Source organism: Acinonyx jubatus, chromosome C1, assembly GCF_027475565.1.
Source record: "Acinonyx jubatus isolate Ajub_Pintada_27869175 chromosome C1, VMU_Ajub_asm_v1.0, whole genome shotgun sequence".
Taxonomy (NCBI): Eukaryota; Metazoa; Chordata; class Mammalia; order Carnivora; family Felidae; genus Acinonyx; species Acinonyx jubatus.
In genome coordinates, this window is record NC_069381.1 from 164925242 (window position 1) to 164942483 (window position 17242).

General features: G+C 35.5%; 1 protein-coding gene across 4 annotated transcripts in view; it reads right to left on the reverse strand.

Moving 5' to 3' along the window:
* Window positions 1-17242, reverse strand: part of ZNF385B (zinc finger protein 385B) — a 313431-nt gene that overhangs the window by 278048 nt on the left and 18141 nt on the right. The window contains exon 3 of one of the 4 annotated variants that reach the window (XM_027055380.2): window positions 11271-11408. The exons of the other annotated variants lie outside the window; for them this stretch is intronic. Within the exon in view, the coding sequence (XP_026911181.1) occupies window positions 11271-11408 (138 nt within the window). The remainder of the gene's footprint in view (window positions 1-11270; window positions 11409-17242) is intronic. 4 annotated transcript variants of the gene reach the window in all.

A 17242-nucleotide genomic window follows, 5' to 3' on the forward strand; every position in this document is an offset into this window, starting at 1 on the left:
GAGCAGACACTTGGGAGGACAAAAGGCAATAAACTGGATCATCATCCAATTACCTGGTAAATGGCTTCTGCTTTTCTCATCCATTAACTGTGGCTTAGAGGCATGAAGTCATCACCTGGCAACCCTACAAGTTTTACTGTGATAACTTTTAATCACATCACATTCCTGCCATTTTCCCTCTGCCTCTTTCACCTTTCATTTGTTTATATGAAAATACCTGTTATCCTCAAAAGTAAACTTCTCAAAATTATGTTAAAAATTCAAAAGTACAAAAGGGTTTAATAGTTAAATAGAAGTCTACTTCAAACAATACAAAAAGGAATCAAGTCAAAAGCAATTCTACCTTGAACTCAGTCCCCAGGCCCCCTGTGAAATGATTCATCCCTTCTTTCTCTCTTTCTCCTCCTTCCCCATCCCTTCTCTCTCTCCATATGTATATGTATATATACATATAAACACACAAACATATCTTTTATGGAAATATATATTTTTCTGCATATTTCTTGTTTTACTTATATCTTATACATTATCCCATATCAGTTGTTACAAATGTTGAAATTCATATGTTGAAATCCTTTTTTTAAAAAAAAATTTTTTTAATGTTTATTTATTTTTGAGACAGAGAAAGAGCATGAACAGGGGAGGGTCAGAGAGATAGGGAGACACAGAATCTGAAGCAGGCTCCAAGCTCTGAGCTGTCAGCACAGAGTGCGACGCGGGGCTCGAACTCACGGACCGTGAGATCATGACCTGAGCCGAAGTCGGACACTTAACCGACTGAGCCACCCAGGCGCCCCAATATGTTGAAATCCTAATGGCCAATGTGATGGCATTAGAAGGTGGGGCCTTTGGAAGTTGCTTAGGTCATGAGGGTAGATTCTCCATGAATGCGATTTATGTTCTTATCAAAGAGACCTTACAGAGATCCCATGCCCCTCCTGCCATGTGAAGACACAACAAAAAGTCTGCAACCTGGAAGAGGGCTCTTATCTGGCCATGCTGGAACCCTGGTCTTTGACTTCCAGCTTCCAAAGCTATGAGAAAGAAATTTCTGTTGTTTATAAGCTACCCAGTCTGTAGTATTTTGTCATAGCAGCCCAAACAGGCTAAGAAAGTATCACACTGCATGGATGAACCATGATTATTACCATCACCTACGCTGGGTATAGTTTTTCTATATTTTTCTACTAAAAATAATGTTACAATAAAATCCTGTATTTTTTATAGACACATGCAAGAAAATTTATTGCCTCATGTACCTTTGTATATATATGCAAGTATATACGCTGACTAAATCTGGGATACTGGAGTTGCTGGGTCAAAAGCTATGCATATTCTAAGTTTTGAGAGTTACTGTCACCTTGCCTTGGCAAATACATGAATGAATTTCATGTATTTCATGGCAAATACACTCCGTCCAACAATGAACTAGAGTGCTCCCATGCCCATACATTTGTTAACTCACTGTATTATCATAAATAAGACTTGATCTTGCCCATCTGATAAGAAACATGCCTCACTGTATTTTTAATTAAATAATAAATATTTTTATGAGCAGCACTATCAAATAATTTATTGAGTTCTGCACAAGTAGTCACAGGTCCTGTATTCAAGTCTTATCCGTTAGTTAGTGTTTTAAGTATATCATTTACTATGTGCCTAGTGTTGTATTGAGACTCACATATTTAAAAGAATTAGCACATAGTTCCTATTCTCAAGCAGTCTAGGAGAAGAGAAAGATATTTTAAAAAATAATTCATATATATCATGATAAGTACAATAATAGAATATGTATTGGATATAAAAACAGTTAACTTTGGGTAAAGAGCTTGTTCCTTAAATATACCTTACTAATCTAATTTACTTTTACATTTTATAAACATACTCAGATGTGATAAGGAAAATAAATTTAATACCTTGGTCAGTGAAAAGCATGATGACAACAACAGCAAAATTAAAGATTCTGATCCAATGAAAAATCATCTTAAGTGACTCATCTATATTTATACTCTATGTTTATTGCAATAAGAGTATGCAGTCATTTATAAAACTACTTTATTTGGTATTTATTCCTGGCACTTGCAACTTTGTCTAAAAAAATAAATCACAGCCTGTCCATTGTTTTGCAGATGTCATGAAGTTCTTTTGATTAACGGAATTAAAGCACAAACTTTTGCCTTCTGCCCTTTCTCCTCCCCCAACTCAGTGAACCATTAAACTTTTAATATATGGTGATTCTTATTAACTGTTGGATTTGTTATACCATACTAAAGAAGCTTGCCCTTTAGTATGAGATGTGTTAAGGATGGTTAATTATATTACACAGAAAGCCCTTTAAGTATTCAGATCCTATAAAATGTGATAATAATGTTAACATCATTGACTGGTAAGGTTACTACTTGAGCTTTTAATTATCATTCCAACCTTCTTTATAAGCTGTCTTCCAATCAACAGGAAAGCTTTAAAATTTTATCCCTGAACTAAATTTGATTCATTGATCACACTCCCCTTACACATCTTTCCTTCATTTCCAAACCTCATTGCATTGTTTATGCTCAACTGGTAAGTCCTCCTTACTTAATGTTTGAGCTGGGCTGCCCACAGAAGTAGGCAGAAGAAGCTGGTGTGATGTGTGGAAGCTGTGGAGTGGAGGTTCAAGAGTCTGCGTTTGACTTCCAGGTCTGCTCTTCAGCAAGTCACTGCCCAGGTGCTGATTTATTATTAGTATAATGAGCAAATACTACTTTATCTACTTCCCAGTGTTGTGGTAAGGATCAAATGAAATAAAAGATGGAAATAGGTGATGAGTATCAGTGATTAGGGATCTAATTATCAATCCCCTTTCAAAATCTCCCATCCCTACCTAGGCCCAGTTCTTTATGGGGCCTCCACTTACTCAAAGCTGCCCATTCTGTGCCCCATTGTTGGAGTCCCCTATGCTGCTGTATCCCCCACCAAATTTACCTGCTTGCAGTTTTATCTCTCAGACACTAATTTTTACCAGAAGTCAGCTATAACAGAAGAAAGATAGTTTGTAAATAATAATGAGCTACATTTACTGAGTACTTAAACTCAGGCCAAACCATAAAATCATCATTGGCAACTTTACAGCTTTTACTGTAACTTCTGATTATATCATATTCCTCCCATTTTCCCTCAGTTTGCCATGCAAAGAAATTTATATACATTATTCTCACTTAATCTTTGTAGCAAATCCATGCAGAGGAATCAATTATTATTCTTGTTTTACAGCTGAGGAAACCAAGACTTGGAAAGTGCAATAAGTTGCCTGGTCATACAGCCAAGCTGTGGTGGACCTGGGCTTTGAAACTTTGAATGCTTGAAACTCGCCATAACACTGTTCTGCTGCTTCTCCTAGACACAGAACTAATGTAATGAATGAATCCTCACTGATATATTACCTTATTAATTTAACATGCTCCTGTAATTATAGAGTCTGAAGTTGGAAGATCATCTACGTTAACCATCCATGCAATCCTTATTCTCCTCTATCACACATCTAAGTCACATTCTGCCTTTTGCTTCAGTATCACCAATCAGGGACATGTACTATGTTCAAAAAAGGAGTCTCCTCATATTCAGACAGCCCTATTAGGAAGTTCTTTACATCACATGAAAATCTTTCCTATTGATAAGCCCATCCACTGATCTTAATTTTACCTGAAATCTTTACTGAAAAACTATAATTTAAGGGAGGTTGGTGGGGGGGGGGTGTGGGTGACATAAAGGGGATTAAAGAGTGTACTTATGGTGATGAACACTGAGTCATGTTTAGAATTATTGAATGATTACATTGTACATTGGAAACTAACACTGTATGTTAATTATACTTCAAAAAATAAATATTAAAAAAAATTCAAACAAACAGCAGGAAAAAGCCCACTATAACTCAAATGTTATAACAAACCCTCTGATGATCTCTTCTGCTTGACAAAGTACTCAGTGCACCTTGGCCATGGCGGTCACTCCCAAATGAAAGCACCTACGGCTCTCTGCATCTCTCCCAAACTCCAGGCATGCTCTGGCCAGTTGAAGAAACTTCACTGTTACAGATATCCTATTTTTTCTAGTCCCACCTAAGATATTATCAAGACTGTAGGGGACAATTATATCATGCTTTTGACTCATATAAGAGTTTATAGTTCTATACTCCTACAACTTCTCTCTCTCCCTCTTTCATTTATTGTAGTTGAAATTGACCATGTTGGAGTTTGTTCATCTTTCTAAAACAGTGGCTCAAACTGGGGCTGCACATTGGAATCACCTTGGGAATTTTAAAAATATTATTCCTGTGTAGCACTCCTAGAGATTCTGATTTATTTGTATGGGATGTGGCCTAGGCATTGAGATTTATATTAATTGTATTTTCCTATGTATTTATGATCTCCACTTCATATCATCTACAAATCTAATAGCCAAGTCATCAGTGTTCCCACCAAGTCATTGCAGAGTCCTAGAGCCTCAACTTGATATTGAAGAGGTACAAGTGGGTGTAGGCATTCAACCAATTACAAATCCAGTAACTTACATTATCATTCAGTCTACAGCTTTCTACTCTATTCACAAAATAATATCAACAAACATTTTGTTAGATGTCCTATAGAAAGCTAGTCTAGGAAAGCTAGTCTAGGACAGTGGTTAAAAGCATGGATTCTGGAGCCTGACTGTCTGGATTCAAATCCCAGATGAGTTACCTGGATGACTTTGGGCAGGTAACCTAACTAGCCTCTCTGGATTTCAGTTTTCCTACTTGCAAAGTAGGTATGACAGTACTTACTGATAGGGCTGTTACAAAGACTAAATGAGTTTATGTATGTAAAGGGTCTGGCATATAGTTACTTTGAAAGTGTTAGTTATCACTGCTGTTATTCTGAAGCCCTTTAATGCACTATTTAGTGCATTCACTTGATTAAAGACGGACAGTGATAAAATGTGCTGATAGAGATCCAACACTGGTTAAATCAGTTGCAGCTGAAGCAAGAAATAAGTGTTAGAGATCATTTCTTTTTTTTTCAATATATGAAATTTATTGTCAAATTGGTTTCCATACAACACCCAATGCTCATCCCAAAAGGTGCCCTCCTCAGTACCCATCACCCACCCTCCCCACCCTCCCACCCCCCATCAACCCTCAGTTTGTTAGAGATCATTTCTAAACCATCCCTATTTTCTCCCTATCCCAGTTAAGCATGATTCACAACCCATTAAAGAATTTCTAACTACTCTGTACAAAGACTGACATCCATTGCTTGTTCCCCTCAATTTGCATAAAAGTTGTTGTATACTTAAATTATACAAAATTTGAAAGCTTCAATTAATCAAGAGTTAACTAACTTATCATGAGTATTGTATTACTCATTGGGCAATAATAAAAATACATAAAATGTAGGAAAATGCCAGAAAAAAGTCCTTGTAGATTAATTTCTGAATCTGCTTACACCTGAATATTTTCAAATTTCAAGCTCCCCTTTCCAGTGTGCCAAGAAAAAACTCAAGTAAAGAAATACCACCTTAACTTGCTGGAAGAAACAGAGGGTTTCTAGATGTAAATTCATTACTTCCATCATCTTCTAAAAAACCAACACTACCAAAGAGTGAATTAGAGTGCCAAAAAATAGAAGCAGAATTACCATAGATATTCAAGTGAAATTCACACACCAATCTGAAATGTCAACAAAAAGATATTTGGCTAAATAGCCTGGTGGTGTTGCAGACTCCCTGGATGGAATCAGAAGACAGAAGATTCCTTGCTCTGATAGAACAGGAATTCCCTGTGGGAGGCACCTAGTTATTATTCAATTGCCATTTGCCAAGAAAATATAGCTATTGAGCAATCTCATCTTATAGGAAATTAAAAGAAACAGAATGCCTTAAACTACTAGCAACTTTAACTTACTCACCAGTGCCTCTTCTAAGAATTTGAGGACAAGTTAAAAAAAAGTTTTTCGATGATACTTAGTATTAAAATTTAAATTATGGATTCACGTTGGTATTTTGCCATAACAAACAGACCATACAGCCAAATAGGACTGATATAAGCAGGGGGACATTGGAGCTAACATGGAGACTAAAATAGTGATCTTTAAGGTAAAGAAGAATCAGAATCTTTTCCCAAAGATCATAGTTTAAGTTCCAGAAAAATCTGCCAATACAATCTTGAACAATTAGAAGAAGTAATGCATAACATAGTGACAATTATGACTAGGCAAAAGCAGAAAACAGATTGATGAGAGAAGGCAAAAAAAATCTTTTGGGATCAAAACAATCAGATTGAAATAGTGATATATTGTTAAAAAGACATGAAAAAAATTGGAAGGAAGTTGGAATTTGTCCTATAGAGCAAAAGACATTGAGAAATGAACTAGATCATTGTGTGTGGGAGGGGGTACCATTTAACTAAGACAAGATATGGTTTACTGAACAGTTCTCTATTGGGCTATTTCCAAAACTTGAGTTAATTGCTCTCACATTCAACTGATCAATTTGGGCTCAAAACTGGTTTCCTGGTTTGACATGTCACATGACTGACAGAGAGAACTGAGGTGGCATTTTAGACTGGGTACAAAAAGGTTAGCTTAATGAAATTATTCCAAACATCTCCTCTACATTATTTACTAATCAACTTCAAGGTAGCCTAGGACAAAATTCTGTTATAGCACATGTAGTTTACTTCTATATATTTCTTTCTCATCTTGAGAATCAAATTATATGGTGATATCTAGTCACACTCATTGGGGATACTTATAAAAATAGTGGAGGCAGGGACATATTAGGAAGTGAAAAGAGACAAGAAAGGTAAAGCAAAGTCTGAGCAAAGAGGATTTTAAAATACAGCCTTAGGTGAGATTTAAAAAAAAAATGAGCCTTTATTCCTTCATTTCCCTGTGGGGAGGTTGCCCAGATGTTTAAAAGTAACATTTGGAGCCAGGATGGAAATGTTTTGCTCTGTTCTGGTGAGGTTAAAATTGGAGTAACTCTGGGCTAGGAACAGGGTTTTTGATAAATAGCTTAACATGTGTACAATGAATATTACATTAATACACTAAAAAGTGATTAGCATTCAGTAAAATCTGCCTATAGATACTTTTAATATTATATGAGGCACATAGTAGGTACACAATAAATATTATCTCTATTCTTTTTTACTCAGCCATGGCTTAACATGTGTACGATGAATATTACATTAATACACTAAAAAGTGATGAGCATTCAATAAAATCTGCCTATAAATATTTTAATATTGTATGAGGCACATAGTGGGTACACAACAAATATTATCTTTATTCTTTTTTACTCAGCCATGGTGCACTTAATAACTAAAGGATCCCATAGATCTTCTAAGTCAAGTTTGCAAGTTACTCTGTGTCTCTGTGAAACCTAGGAAGTAGCAGTCAAGAACATGAGTCCTAAAATCAAAAGGACAATGAGCATTTGAGTGAAGTCCAGATGGAGGAGTGGAGGGAGACCATGAAGGAGGGACCCTTGGTCATGCATCTTAACTACAACAAAATAAAATTAATTTATAAGAATCTCAAATTTGTTAAAGTAGGAAAATCCTGAAAATGTTCTACTTGATAAAGGATAACAATTGGAAATTGTTTATTTAAAATGTTACTGGCAACTGTTATTTAATATGCTGCCTTTATTGTCTTATTTCTGTAACTATAGGAGGCTTTCATATCCTTCCTCATTATTTCTGCTCTACCAATCCTTTTATATATATATATATATATATATATATATATATATATACATATATATATATATATATATATATATATATATATATATACATACACACACACCATTTTAAGTTTCTCAAATGAAAACTTTCTTTTCACAGGAGATTCTAGGAATAAACTCCGAGGTAGAAACTGCTTTTATAGGAATATGAAGCTGCCATTTTGGCTTTGGCAGACCTAATTTTATTGGTAATAATTAGAGATTCACCTTCTTATTTAGAAAGTAGGTAGGGTTCCCACGTTAAATATAGGACACCCAGTCAAATGTGAATTTCAGCTAAACAATGAATAATTTTTAGTATAAGTATGTCCCAAATATTGCCTGGGACATACTTATACTAAAAAAGAATTTATCACCACAGCAACAAACCTCAAAATAAACTACATACAAGCTATATAAATAGTCCAAACAAATAATTGCTTGTGTACGATAGGAAAGCTCACTGAACTTGGAGAGTACTTTGATTTTGTCATGTTTCTCAACTAAAGTATGTTTACTACCTACTTTGGTATTTGCTATGTGTCATAACTAATCATTTTTAAATGCTAAAGGGAACCCAGGATTGCTAGCTCTTGACATAAAAGTGAAAAGACGCAGGTAAATTTCACAGAGATTCACAAGAATCTCACATCCTCATGATAACTTTCTAAATCCTACTCCCGTGAAAGAGAAATTGATGCTAAGATTTTAGGCAAATATGCTAAATTATCCCTCACTTCTAGTGAATTTCTATGATCTATGTAATATGACAAGTTTTACTATTCTAGGAGAATTCTGACATTCTAAAACTTCTTTAAAGGTTTTATTTACTAAACATGTTAAATTATCAGAAATTTCAAAGAGAAAATCTCAATGCCCTTCTAATCTTCTAATTCTCAACACAAAAACCCAATTTGTCTCATGGGCTTTGGGGAAGCAAGAAATATGAGATATTTATTTGTAGTCAAAACCTGAAACAAAACCCCCCTGACAATCTGATGATGACTTGTGACATGACATTCCTAAAAGAACAGAAGAAAAATAAGTTGTTTGAAATTAGGCTCCACTGAAAATCAGAAAATCTCCTAATTATAATGGCACATATTATATGCATACGTTTCAATAAATACGATTTTAGCTTGGATCCTTTATCATGTGAAATCACTTAATAACCTAGGCAAAGATCCAAGGATTAACAAGAAAAAAAAATCATGAAATTCAAGATTTCAGAAGTGTTTTCAGTTCCATTGTCAAGGCCGTTTGAAAAAAAAAAAAGCATAATAGCACCATTCCAATGTGTACCGTAATCCACCTGTATATATCTATTACCACCATGCAAAGAAAAAACACAAGAATAAATACTTCATTAAATGTCTTGGTAGTTAATTTTGACCACCTCTATTTCAAAATGCACTATGACTAGCAAAACTTTCAACAAGGGTTATTTTCTGATAGAAAGAAAAGGCTGAGAAAATCATTCTTACAACATTTAAAGTGCATTTCATCTATTATCACTTTGTGGAAACAAATAAAAACTATTTTTAATATAATTTCAGCATTTGAGAGCTTTTACTTTTCAAGATGAGGCAGTTGTATGAAAGAAGACATTTTCAACATTGCTAATACATCTTTGGGCTGTTTAGCTTTATTCCTTAACTAACCCTTCTCACAACACACATATGTATAATAAAGTATGGGTAATGTATGGGTAGTGTATATCAACTATAGAATATATAAAAGCCTTGTCCTTTCTCCAGCATTGCTCTGGGATGTATTACCAAACAAACAGATAAGTCTAATGATGAACTGCACAAAATGGTCAGTACTGATAGAGTGGTTTTCTACAAATGTATTACAAAAAGATGAATAAATACTATACATATGAGAACATAGCTATTTTGATGTCACATGTCAAGTAAAGTCCAAAGAGATAAATGTTCATAACTTCAAATCTGTAGGTTTTGGATTAAAAACATAAAGAATTTTGGAGAAATGACAATGCATTCAGAAAACAGACTAGGTTGAAGGTAAGAGTCTCTTCTTGAGGGTCTAATTAGGTGCCTCCCTCCCTCTGCTTTTTAAAAATTTATCTCATAGAGACACCTTAGCAGAAACTATCAGCTTTGACAGAACACCGAAATCCTGGCAGTGAACCATAAATTGACCATTACCATAAAAAGAGCTGCTAAATGAGAAACCATGTGCTCAGTATAAAACTAATTTCATGCTTTCAAAAGCACACAGTGGCTTCTAGCAAGATAGTGGCCCTGGGACTTGCTGAGACAGATTGGCGAACACAAATGGTTTGCTCCTGATGCGTCTGCTTAGCCAAGCTTTACATGTACTGGCAGTAAACGGGGTTCTCGAATCTTCTGTCAAACGAATACACCCTTATCTATAACTTCAGAGTTGAAAGCTATAGAACAGCTGCCTCAAATAAATTTAGCAGGAAAAACACATACACACATATATAAATACATACCTCATGTGCCATGTTAGCTTCCAATCAAACAAAAATAGATTTCTCTGCAGACTTAACACACTAAACAGACACTTAATAAGCATACTGCTTTGTGAACACATCAGAACTCTCAGTCCTTTCTTCTTTAGAACAGCTTCTCATCATGAAGGAATTGGAGTTCGAAGAGCCTAAGCAATAGGACTGCATATACTCGGAGGCTAACTTCGAGCTTGCCTCTATCTAGTTGGCTTGCAAATACTTTATACTTCCAATGCCACAACTGACCTTCCTGGGCAGGTGATCTAGTAATTTAACTTTCCAGCTGAGTGTCAGCACTTTATTTACATTTAAGTCATAAAATCTGCTACATTTAAAATGTCACATCTAATTAAAACATGCTTTAGGAAGAAATGTTACTAATTTTCTCCTTCTTTCATTCAGTATACTGTCTCTAAAAATCAATTACTGGAGGTTGTCCAGTGTGTGACAGGTCATAACTTTTAATTATTAATGTCAAGCTTAACAAGGTATCAACTCCAGTATGTAATCCACTTCATTTACTTTCTTAGTTATCTTGTAAACATCACTTGCTTCCTCCTATGTATTTTTCACATCAAAGATTCTACAAAGTACATTTAGTTCATAGTCATATATGTGTGTGTGTGTGTGTGTGTGTGTGTGTGTGTGGGTGGGTGTATATATATATATATATATGAAACACATCATAGCACTGCTAATTACCTACTTTCAGTAATGACAGCAAAATTGCATAATATCACTGACTTGTTCTGAATGTTTAAAATGCAAAGGAAGTCACCTACTGTTAAGACGTCCTCGGCAAACAGCTAGCACAGAAAGAAAAGAATGCTATCACACCGTGCATTTAAGGAGTTACTTCCCAATGAAATTAAAGAATCATATATTTTGCTCCTCAGTGTCGCCCTTCAAATCTGTCAGCACGACATGATAAACACAATTGATAACTCCACAGGATTCAACACAGCATAAGAATCTGTTACTGACACACCAGATACCAGATCCAAGTTTTTAGAATAAAAATGCTCACCTCTGCTAGGAAGTCCACTCCACATCCTGGCTGGGCTTTCACCAGCTTTGAGAGCAACCAAGTTGGATAAACAAAACTTCCAGTATGTGACCAGTGTGATGCACAATGCTACCGAGACTTGGCTCCAGCCCTGATTATCTGTGTGACAGTACCACGCTATATCAGCGCAGCTCCAAACCTTCCCAGATGCTGGCTTATTGCACTGCTCATTGAAAATCCTTTACACGCTGGCAACATTTTAGGGAAGGACAAGCACACTCTGAGTCATTTGTAAAGAAAGCAGAGCAATTTCAATTCTATATCTCCACGCGTGCTGCAACCAGAAGCACTGTCAACCTACAAGTCTGAGGTGGATTTACGCCGAGAAACAGGCAACCTAAGCCTTCATTATCAATGCATGAAATCAGCCACTGTGCTCAAATTCAAGCAAACCACAAAAAGGATATGATTATGAAAGGCTCCACAGATTTAGCACCAAACCTTGTGGAATGAAGAATCATCTACTGAAATTGTATAAATGTTAAAAATAGCTCTGGCTTTTCAACAATGAGCAGGATGCAGAGAAGAAATCAGTAGTATATATTATAAGGACTTATAGTAAAAGCTGCAAAAATCAATAAAGCTGTAGGTTCCTGGGACTTTTCTAGAGACAAATAAAATCAGTAGAGGCTATCACAACAATAACAAAAATATTTCCATATATTTCACATAGATGTCCACTAAAGAGCAAGTTAAATATACTTCAACCCCTAACTGCTTGTTTCTAAATTAAAACAATAATGATAGTAAAAGTGGGCAGGAATATGCTAACACCAGGGCAAAACACTATCCAATTTACTGTAAGACAAATTCTTAAACAATAAAGATTTCAATGTACTCTGTGTAACAAGAAAATAAAGTAAAAGAGTATTTTTAACCCCATATTTTTTGTCTGCTTATTACTTTTTAAAAACTCTGTAGCTCATTAAAATCCCCACCCCAGGGATGCCTGGGTGACTCAGTCAGTTAAGCGTCCGACTTCAGCTCAGATCATGATCTCCTGATTCATGAGTTCAAGTCCTGCACTGGGCTCTGTGCTGACAGCTCAGAGCCTGGAGCCTGCTTCAGATTCTGTGCCTCCCTCTCTGTCCCTCCCCTGCTCATGCTCTGTCTCTCTCTGTCTCTCAAGAATAAACATTTAAAAAAAATTTCTTTAAATAAATAAAATCCACCCCATCCACCCCCAAATTTACACCTATACCTTTTACCATCTTTTCTCTTTCAATACTAAAATAGAAGATGCAAGAGCCAGCTGACATACTCTTAAAAAGGTACAAGGTAGAATACCCCAAGAAGTAGCAATAGTGATTTGAAATCACAAAATATAGAGCTTTGAGACGTGCAAAGCGCAAAGCAAAAAGGACATAAAACATTTACCAAAAATTACAATGATAACTGGAAGAAATTCCTCGTAAGTAGAATTGACAAAGAACACATTCAAGGTTCTATTCGGATTTTTAAAGATGGGTTTTAGGCTCTCACTGAGACTCTAATGACAGAACAAATCAGGGTCCAATAAAGGCAATGCTGACCTGAGGACTTTCTGTGAAGGACTGTGGTCAATTCTAGAAATACTACTAGCTCTTAGGTACCACATTGAGTACTGTCTACTAGACCCAAAATGTCTGTGTAAAAATAAGCACTATTCCTAATGTACATTTACATATCACAGCATTTTGGAGCAACTTTAAACATGGCACCCCCATAGGTGTCCTCCTTATATTTCTACATATATATTTTACTGTTTACTGGCCACTGGTCAGAACTCCTTCTTTGGAGACAGTTATAGACATACACAGAGTAGACATACACACGAGTATGTTTGTGTGTATATACAAGTACATTTTTGTGTGTGTATGTATACAAGCACATTTTTATGTATACATATATATACAAGCATGTTTGTGTGTGTGCGTGTGTTTACACACACCCCTACATCACAGGAAAATGCACTCCTCCTTTTGCAGTTACTTTTGCAGTTACTCCTGAATTCCATTCATTTGTGCCTCATGATTCACTGATTCATCAATTGCTCAGGGTTTTCTGTGTGTGTGTGTGTGTGTGTGTGTGTGTGTGGCACATGCACTTTTCTAGTCTTAGAAAATTGTTCATGAGATTGTGTGCCTAAAATTCTTTTTATTATTACCATGCATGCAGCTCCCTAGTAATAAGGTAAATTTTCATTAAAAAAATGAAGCCATAATATTTGATTATAGTCCTCAATCCCTAATCTAAAACCCTAGTGCCAGATGCATTTCAGAATTCAAGTGCTTTCAGATTTTAGAAAGATAATACTCTGCATAGAGCATGAATTATATAATGCTTCCAGTGGGGTCTGGGGCGACACTCTATAGTCAGACACAACATTTCTGCAGCAAAACATGTGCATATTCATACTAGATGGGATAAATAAAGTCTATAATTAACCTCATATCAGTTCAGGTCAGGTTTTGCCATCAGTATTAATTGTAAAATCTTCTGATTTTCAGGGCTTCTTGGATTGCAAGAATTGCAGGTTAAGAGACTGTGGACCTGTAAAATGTTTACCTAAACTATTATACGGTTATGGACCAGAAAATGGTACCTAAACAAGTGTTCTCTTGCTTGAGCAAGAGATTTGGTGATTAGCATTGCCTTAACAAGACAGGCAAAAAATACAAGAGAAGGTGCTATTAAGACTGAGACACAAAGTAGAGCAGAGATGGGGCTGTAATGCAAGATGACAAAAGTAGGGCATGGGAGCAGAAAGTAAGAAGCAGCCATTCAGAATTACTGCCTCAAGGAAAAAACCCATAATAATAATTATATCAAATGTTCATTGATTAACTACTTTATACCCAGTAATCTGAAAGGCACTTGACAAAAATATTTGTTTTAGCAATGTACTTTATAATTTTCAAAAGAAAATTTTAAAAAGAAGAATATATTTTCAGAATGAGGCATGAAACATCTCACTCTCTTGTCAGTGTACCCTGAAACAAAACACCCATAATGTTCAACATCACATATGAAAATGTCACAAACAAAAAATAAACTTCATGAAGTAAAGGTCCCTAATTTTATTGTTATATGCTATATACTATTTGGTGTAAGAGTTCTTCAAAATCACTTATAAAAAAAATGTAGTAATATTCTTTACTTTCAATATTCAAACTGTTTGACTTTAAAACCCATTTTTAAAAAGAACATTCCTCTCCCCCAAAACATGAATATTATGTTGTATTTACTTGGAGTTGTCCTATCAGTATATTTCTCAAGTAAATCATTTTTAAATTATGTACATTAAAGAACTTTAAGATAGCATTGACCCTGGACTTGAGACTTTGGGCCTGTAGAATATTCATCATCTTCTAAGAGATGGTGGTCAAACAGTACCAAGTTACACTTATATAGGATGAATAAGTCTAGAGAGCTGAGGTATACTATGCTGACTAGAATTACCAATACTATATTGAGTACTGGAATTTTGCTAAGAGTGTAGATTTCAGTTGTTCTCAACACACACACACACACACACACACACACACACAAAGTGATTATATTTGGAGATGGATATATTAATCAGTTTGACTACAGCAATCATTTCACTATGTATATGTGTATCAAATCATGTGGTACACCTTAAATATATACAATTTTTATTTTCAAAAAGACTATACATATACCGCCTAAAAAGAGAATTTCTTGGGTAGCTTTTGGGGCCCAGACTTGCAGTGGAAAGGAGTCACAGAGGTGTTTATGAGAACACTGGTCTTCCTATTTATTGTACAAAGTATAACAGAATGTGTGGCTCTAATCTTAGTATCTAGAATATGACCATATTCAAAGTCATTTTCCATGTGAAGAAGGAAACCATTTATTCATTTTGACAGTACAACATAATTTAGTGAATTCTTTCTTTAGTAACCAAAATAGTGCCCTGGGGGTTTGCTGGAGTTATTGCAGCTTCTAAAAGTAAGTAACTATCCAGAGTGGGTAACTCCCCAGGATCAAAATCAGTATCTCCTTACACCTTTTACATCATGTCCACATAAGAATAAACATCTGGTGTCTACAGGCCAAGAGTCTCTGGATTGCAAGACAGGCTCACTAGAGGGCAAATTCTTGAAATGAAGTAGGTCAGCATGATATGAATGCCACTGCACTCAGGCCATAAACAAAACAAAACAAAACCCCACAATAACCAGCCCACCAACTCCTCCAAACTCATCAGGTAAACAGGAGAAGAGCAAACTTGTTCACAGTTGGCCGAAGAACCAGCTCCAGAAAAAACATAAGTGCAAAGATGAACACCAACCCCATGGTCAGTTATCACATTCCACAGGCATGTCTAATTTGGAACAATGTCCAAGAGCTTCCTTGGCTATGATGTTGTCAAGGGCCTGAAAGCAGAACATCCATGTGAAGAAATCTGGTCAGTCAGGATGACAACACATTCAACTCACCATGTGAAACTGAACTTACTAATTTTAAATTCCTGCTAAGCCAGCTATCAAAAGCCTTTCTCCACAGATTAGTTCAAAATAGGTAACACACACACACACACACACACACACACACACACACACACACACCCCCAGGTAACAGATTTTAAGTTGGCCTTTGATAATTCTCATCACTCAGCCACCCAAACACTTGCCATCATTGTCTAAGATTCAATTCCACACTGAAAAGTGTTGGTATTTGGTTTTTAAAATCTAAATGCCAAGACTTGATATAAAATAACTCTTAAAAGTTCATAGTCCAAAGAATTCTTAAAGCAAAAGATCGTCTGTCCTCACTAAAAGGGCCAGCCACTCCTTTTAATTCTTTATTTTAAAAAGTTCCTTTCAAACTCTTATATATGTCAATTCCGTAGAGTTCTATATTTATATGATGGGCCCCTTGTTTATAGTTTTTAACCACGTGCACAGAATATAAAGTTGTTCTATAATGACTTTTTGAGGTCTACCTTAAAATGTTCTAGAATTCTGACACCACCCAAAATGGCTGGGGTTCTGTCTCAAAGTATTGGGGAGACTGGAGTTATAACTTGAGACTTCATCCTATTTCTGAATTGCTCTACTCTCATTATAAGGACCCTCAATAAGCCCAAATCTCAGTTGAATTTACCTGGAGAGTACCCATGTGTGGCACTAACTCTATTCCTGTTTTGAAGAATAGACTTAAGCTAGGATTTTGTAAAATACTTGAAAACTTATAATGATCAATTCCGGCCAAGACAAAGAGTCAAAAAAGTATATTAATATTCCTTCTACTGCATCATCACTGGGTCTAAATTATTCTAAGTAAGAGAAAATTCCTGGGCCCTATCAATAGGAATATATGCTAAAGACAGCAAATGTCCTCTTCTTAAGAATCCAATTTGGTATACATCAACCAAGATCCTTTCCCTTCTAAGTCTGGTTTTCCTATGGAAAATTATAGGAAGTCATATGGACTCTATCTACTGACTGGGTTGTATAATAATTGTTCCATGAAAAGATTTTTATGGACTTACAATTAAGAGGTCTAGGAAAATAAGTGCATTATAAATAATTTAACCCATCTGCTTCCTTAGTGAAATGTGTTTCTTACCGAGTGCACTTACTCACAGGAACTCACTGATACTCCCTCAATGATATGTTATAGTTTCATCATAGTACCTATATTTTGCAAAAGATTTCTCAGTTAAATGATAAATGCCAAACTGACTTATCAAAATTGAAAAGCAAGCATCTTAAACCATGTTTCTACTGCAAAAGTAGGACATTATCATATTGATGAATTCCAACTCTATCTCTGCATGTACCACATAAACCTAGGTTTGCGTCATCAAACATTAATGTTCATATCTAATATCTCTTAAAATGAACTACAACTTTTTTTTTCCAGACAGGGAACAATATATGATATTTAAGCAGTAATTTTTATTACTGAAAAGTGAAGAAAAA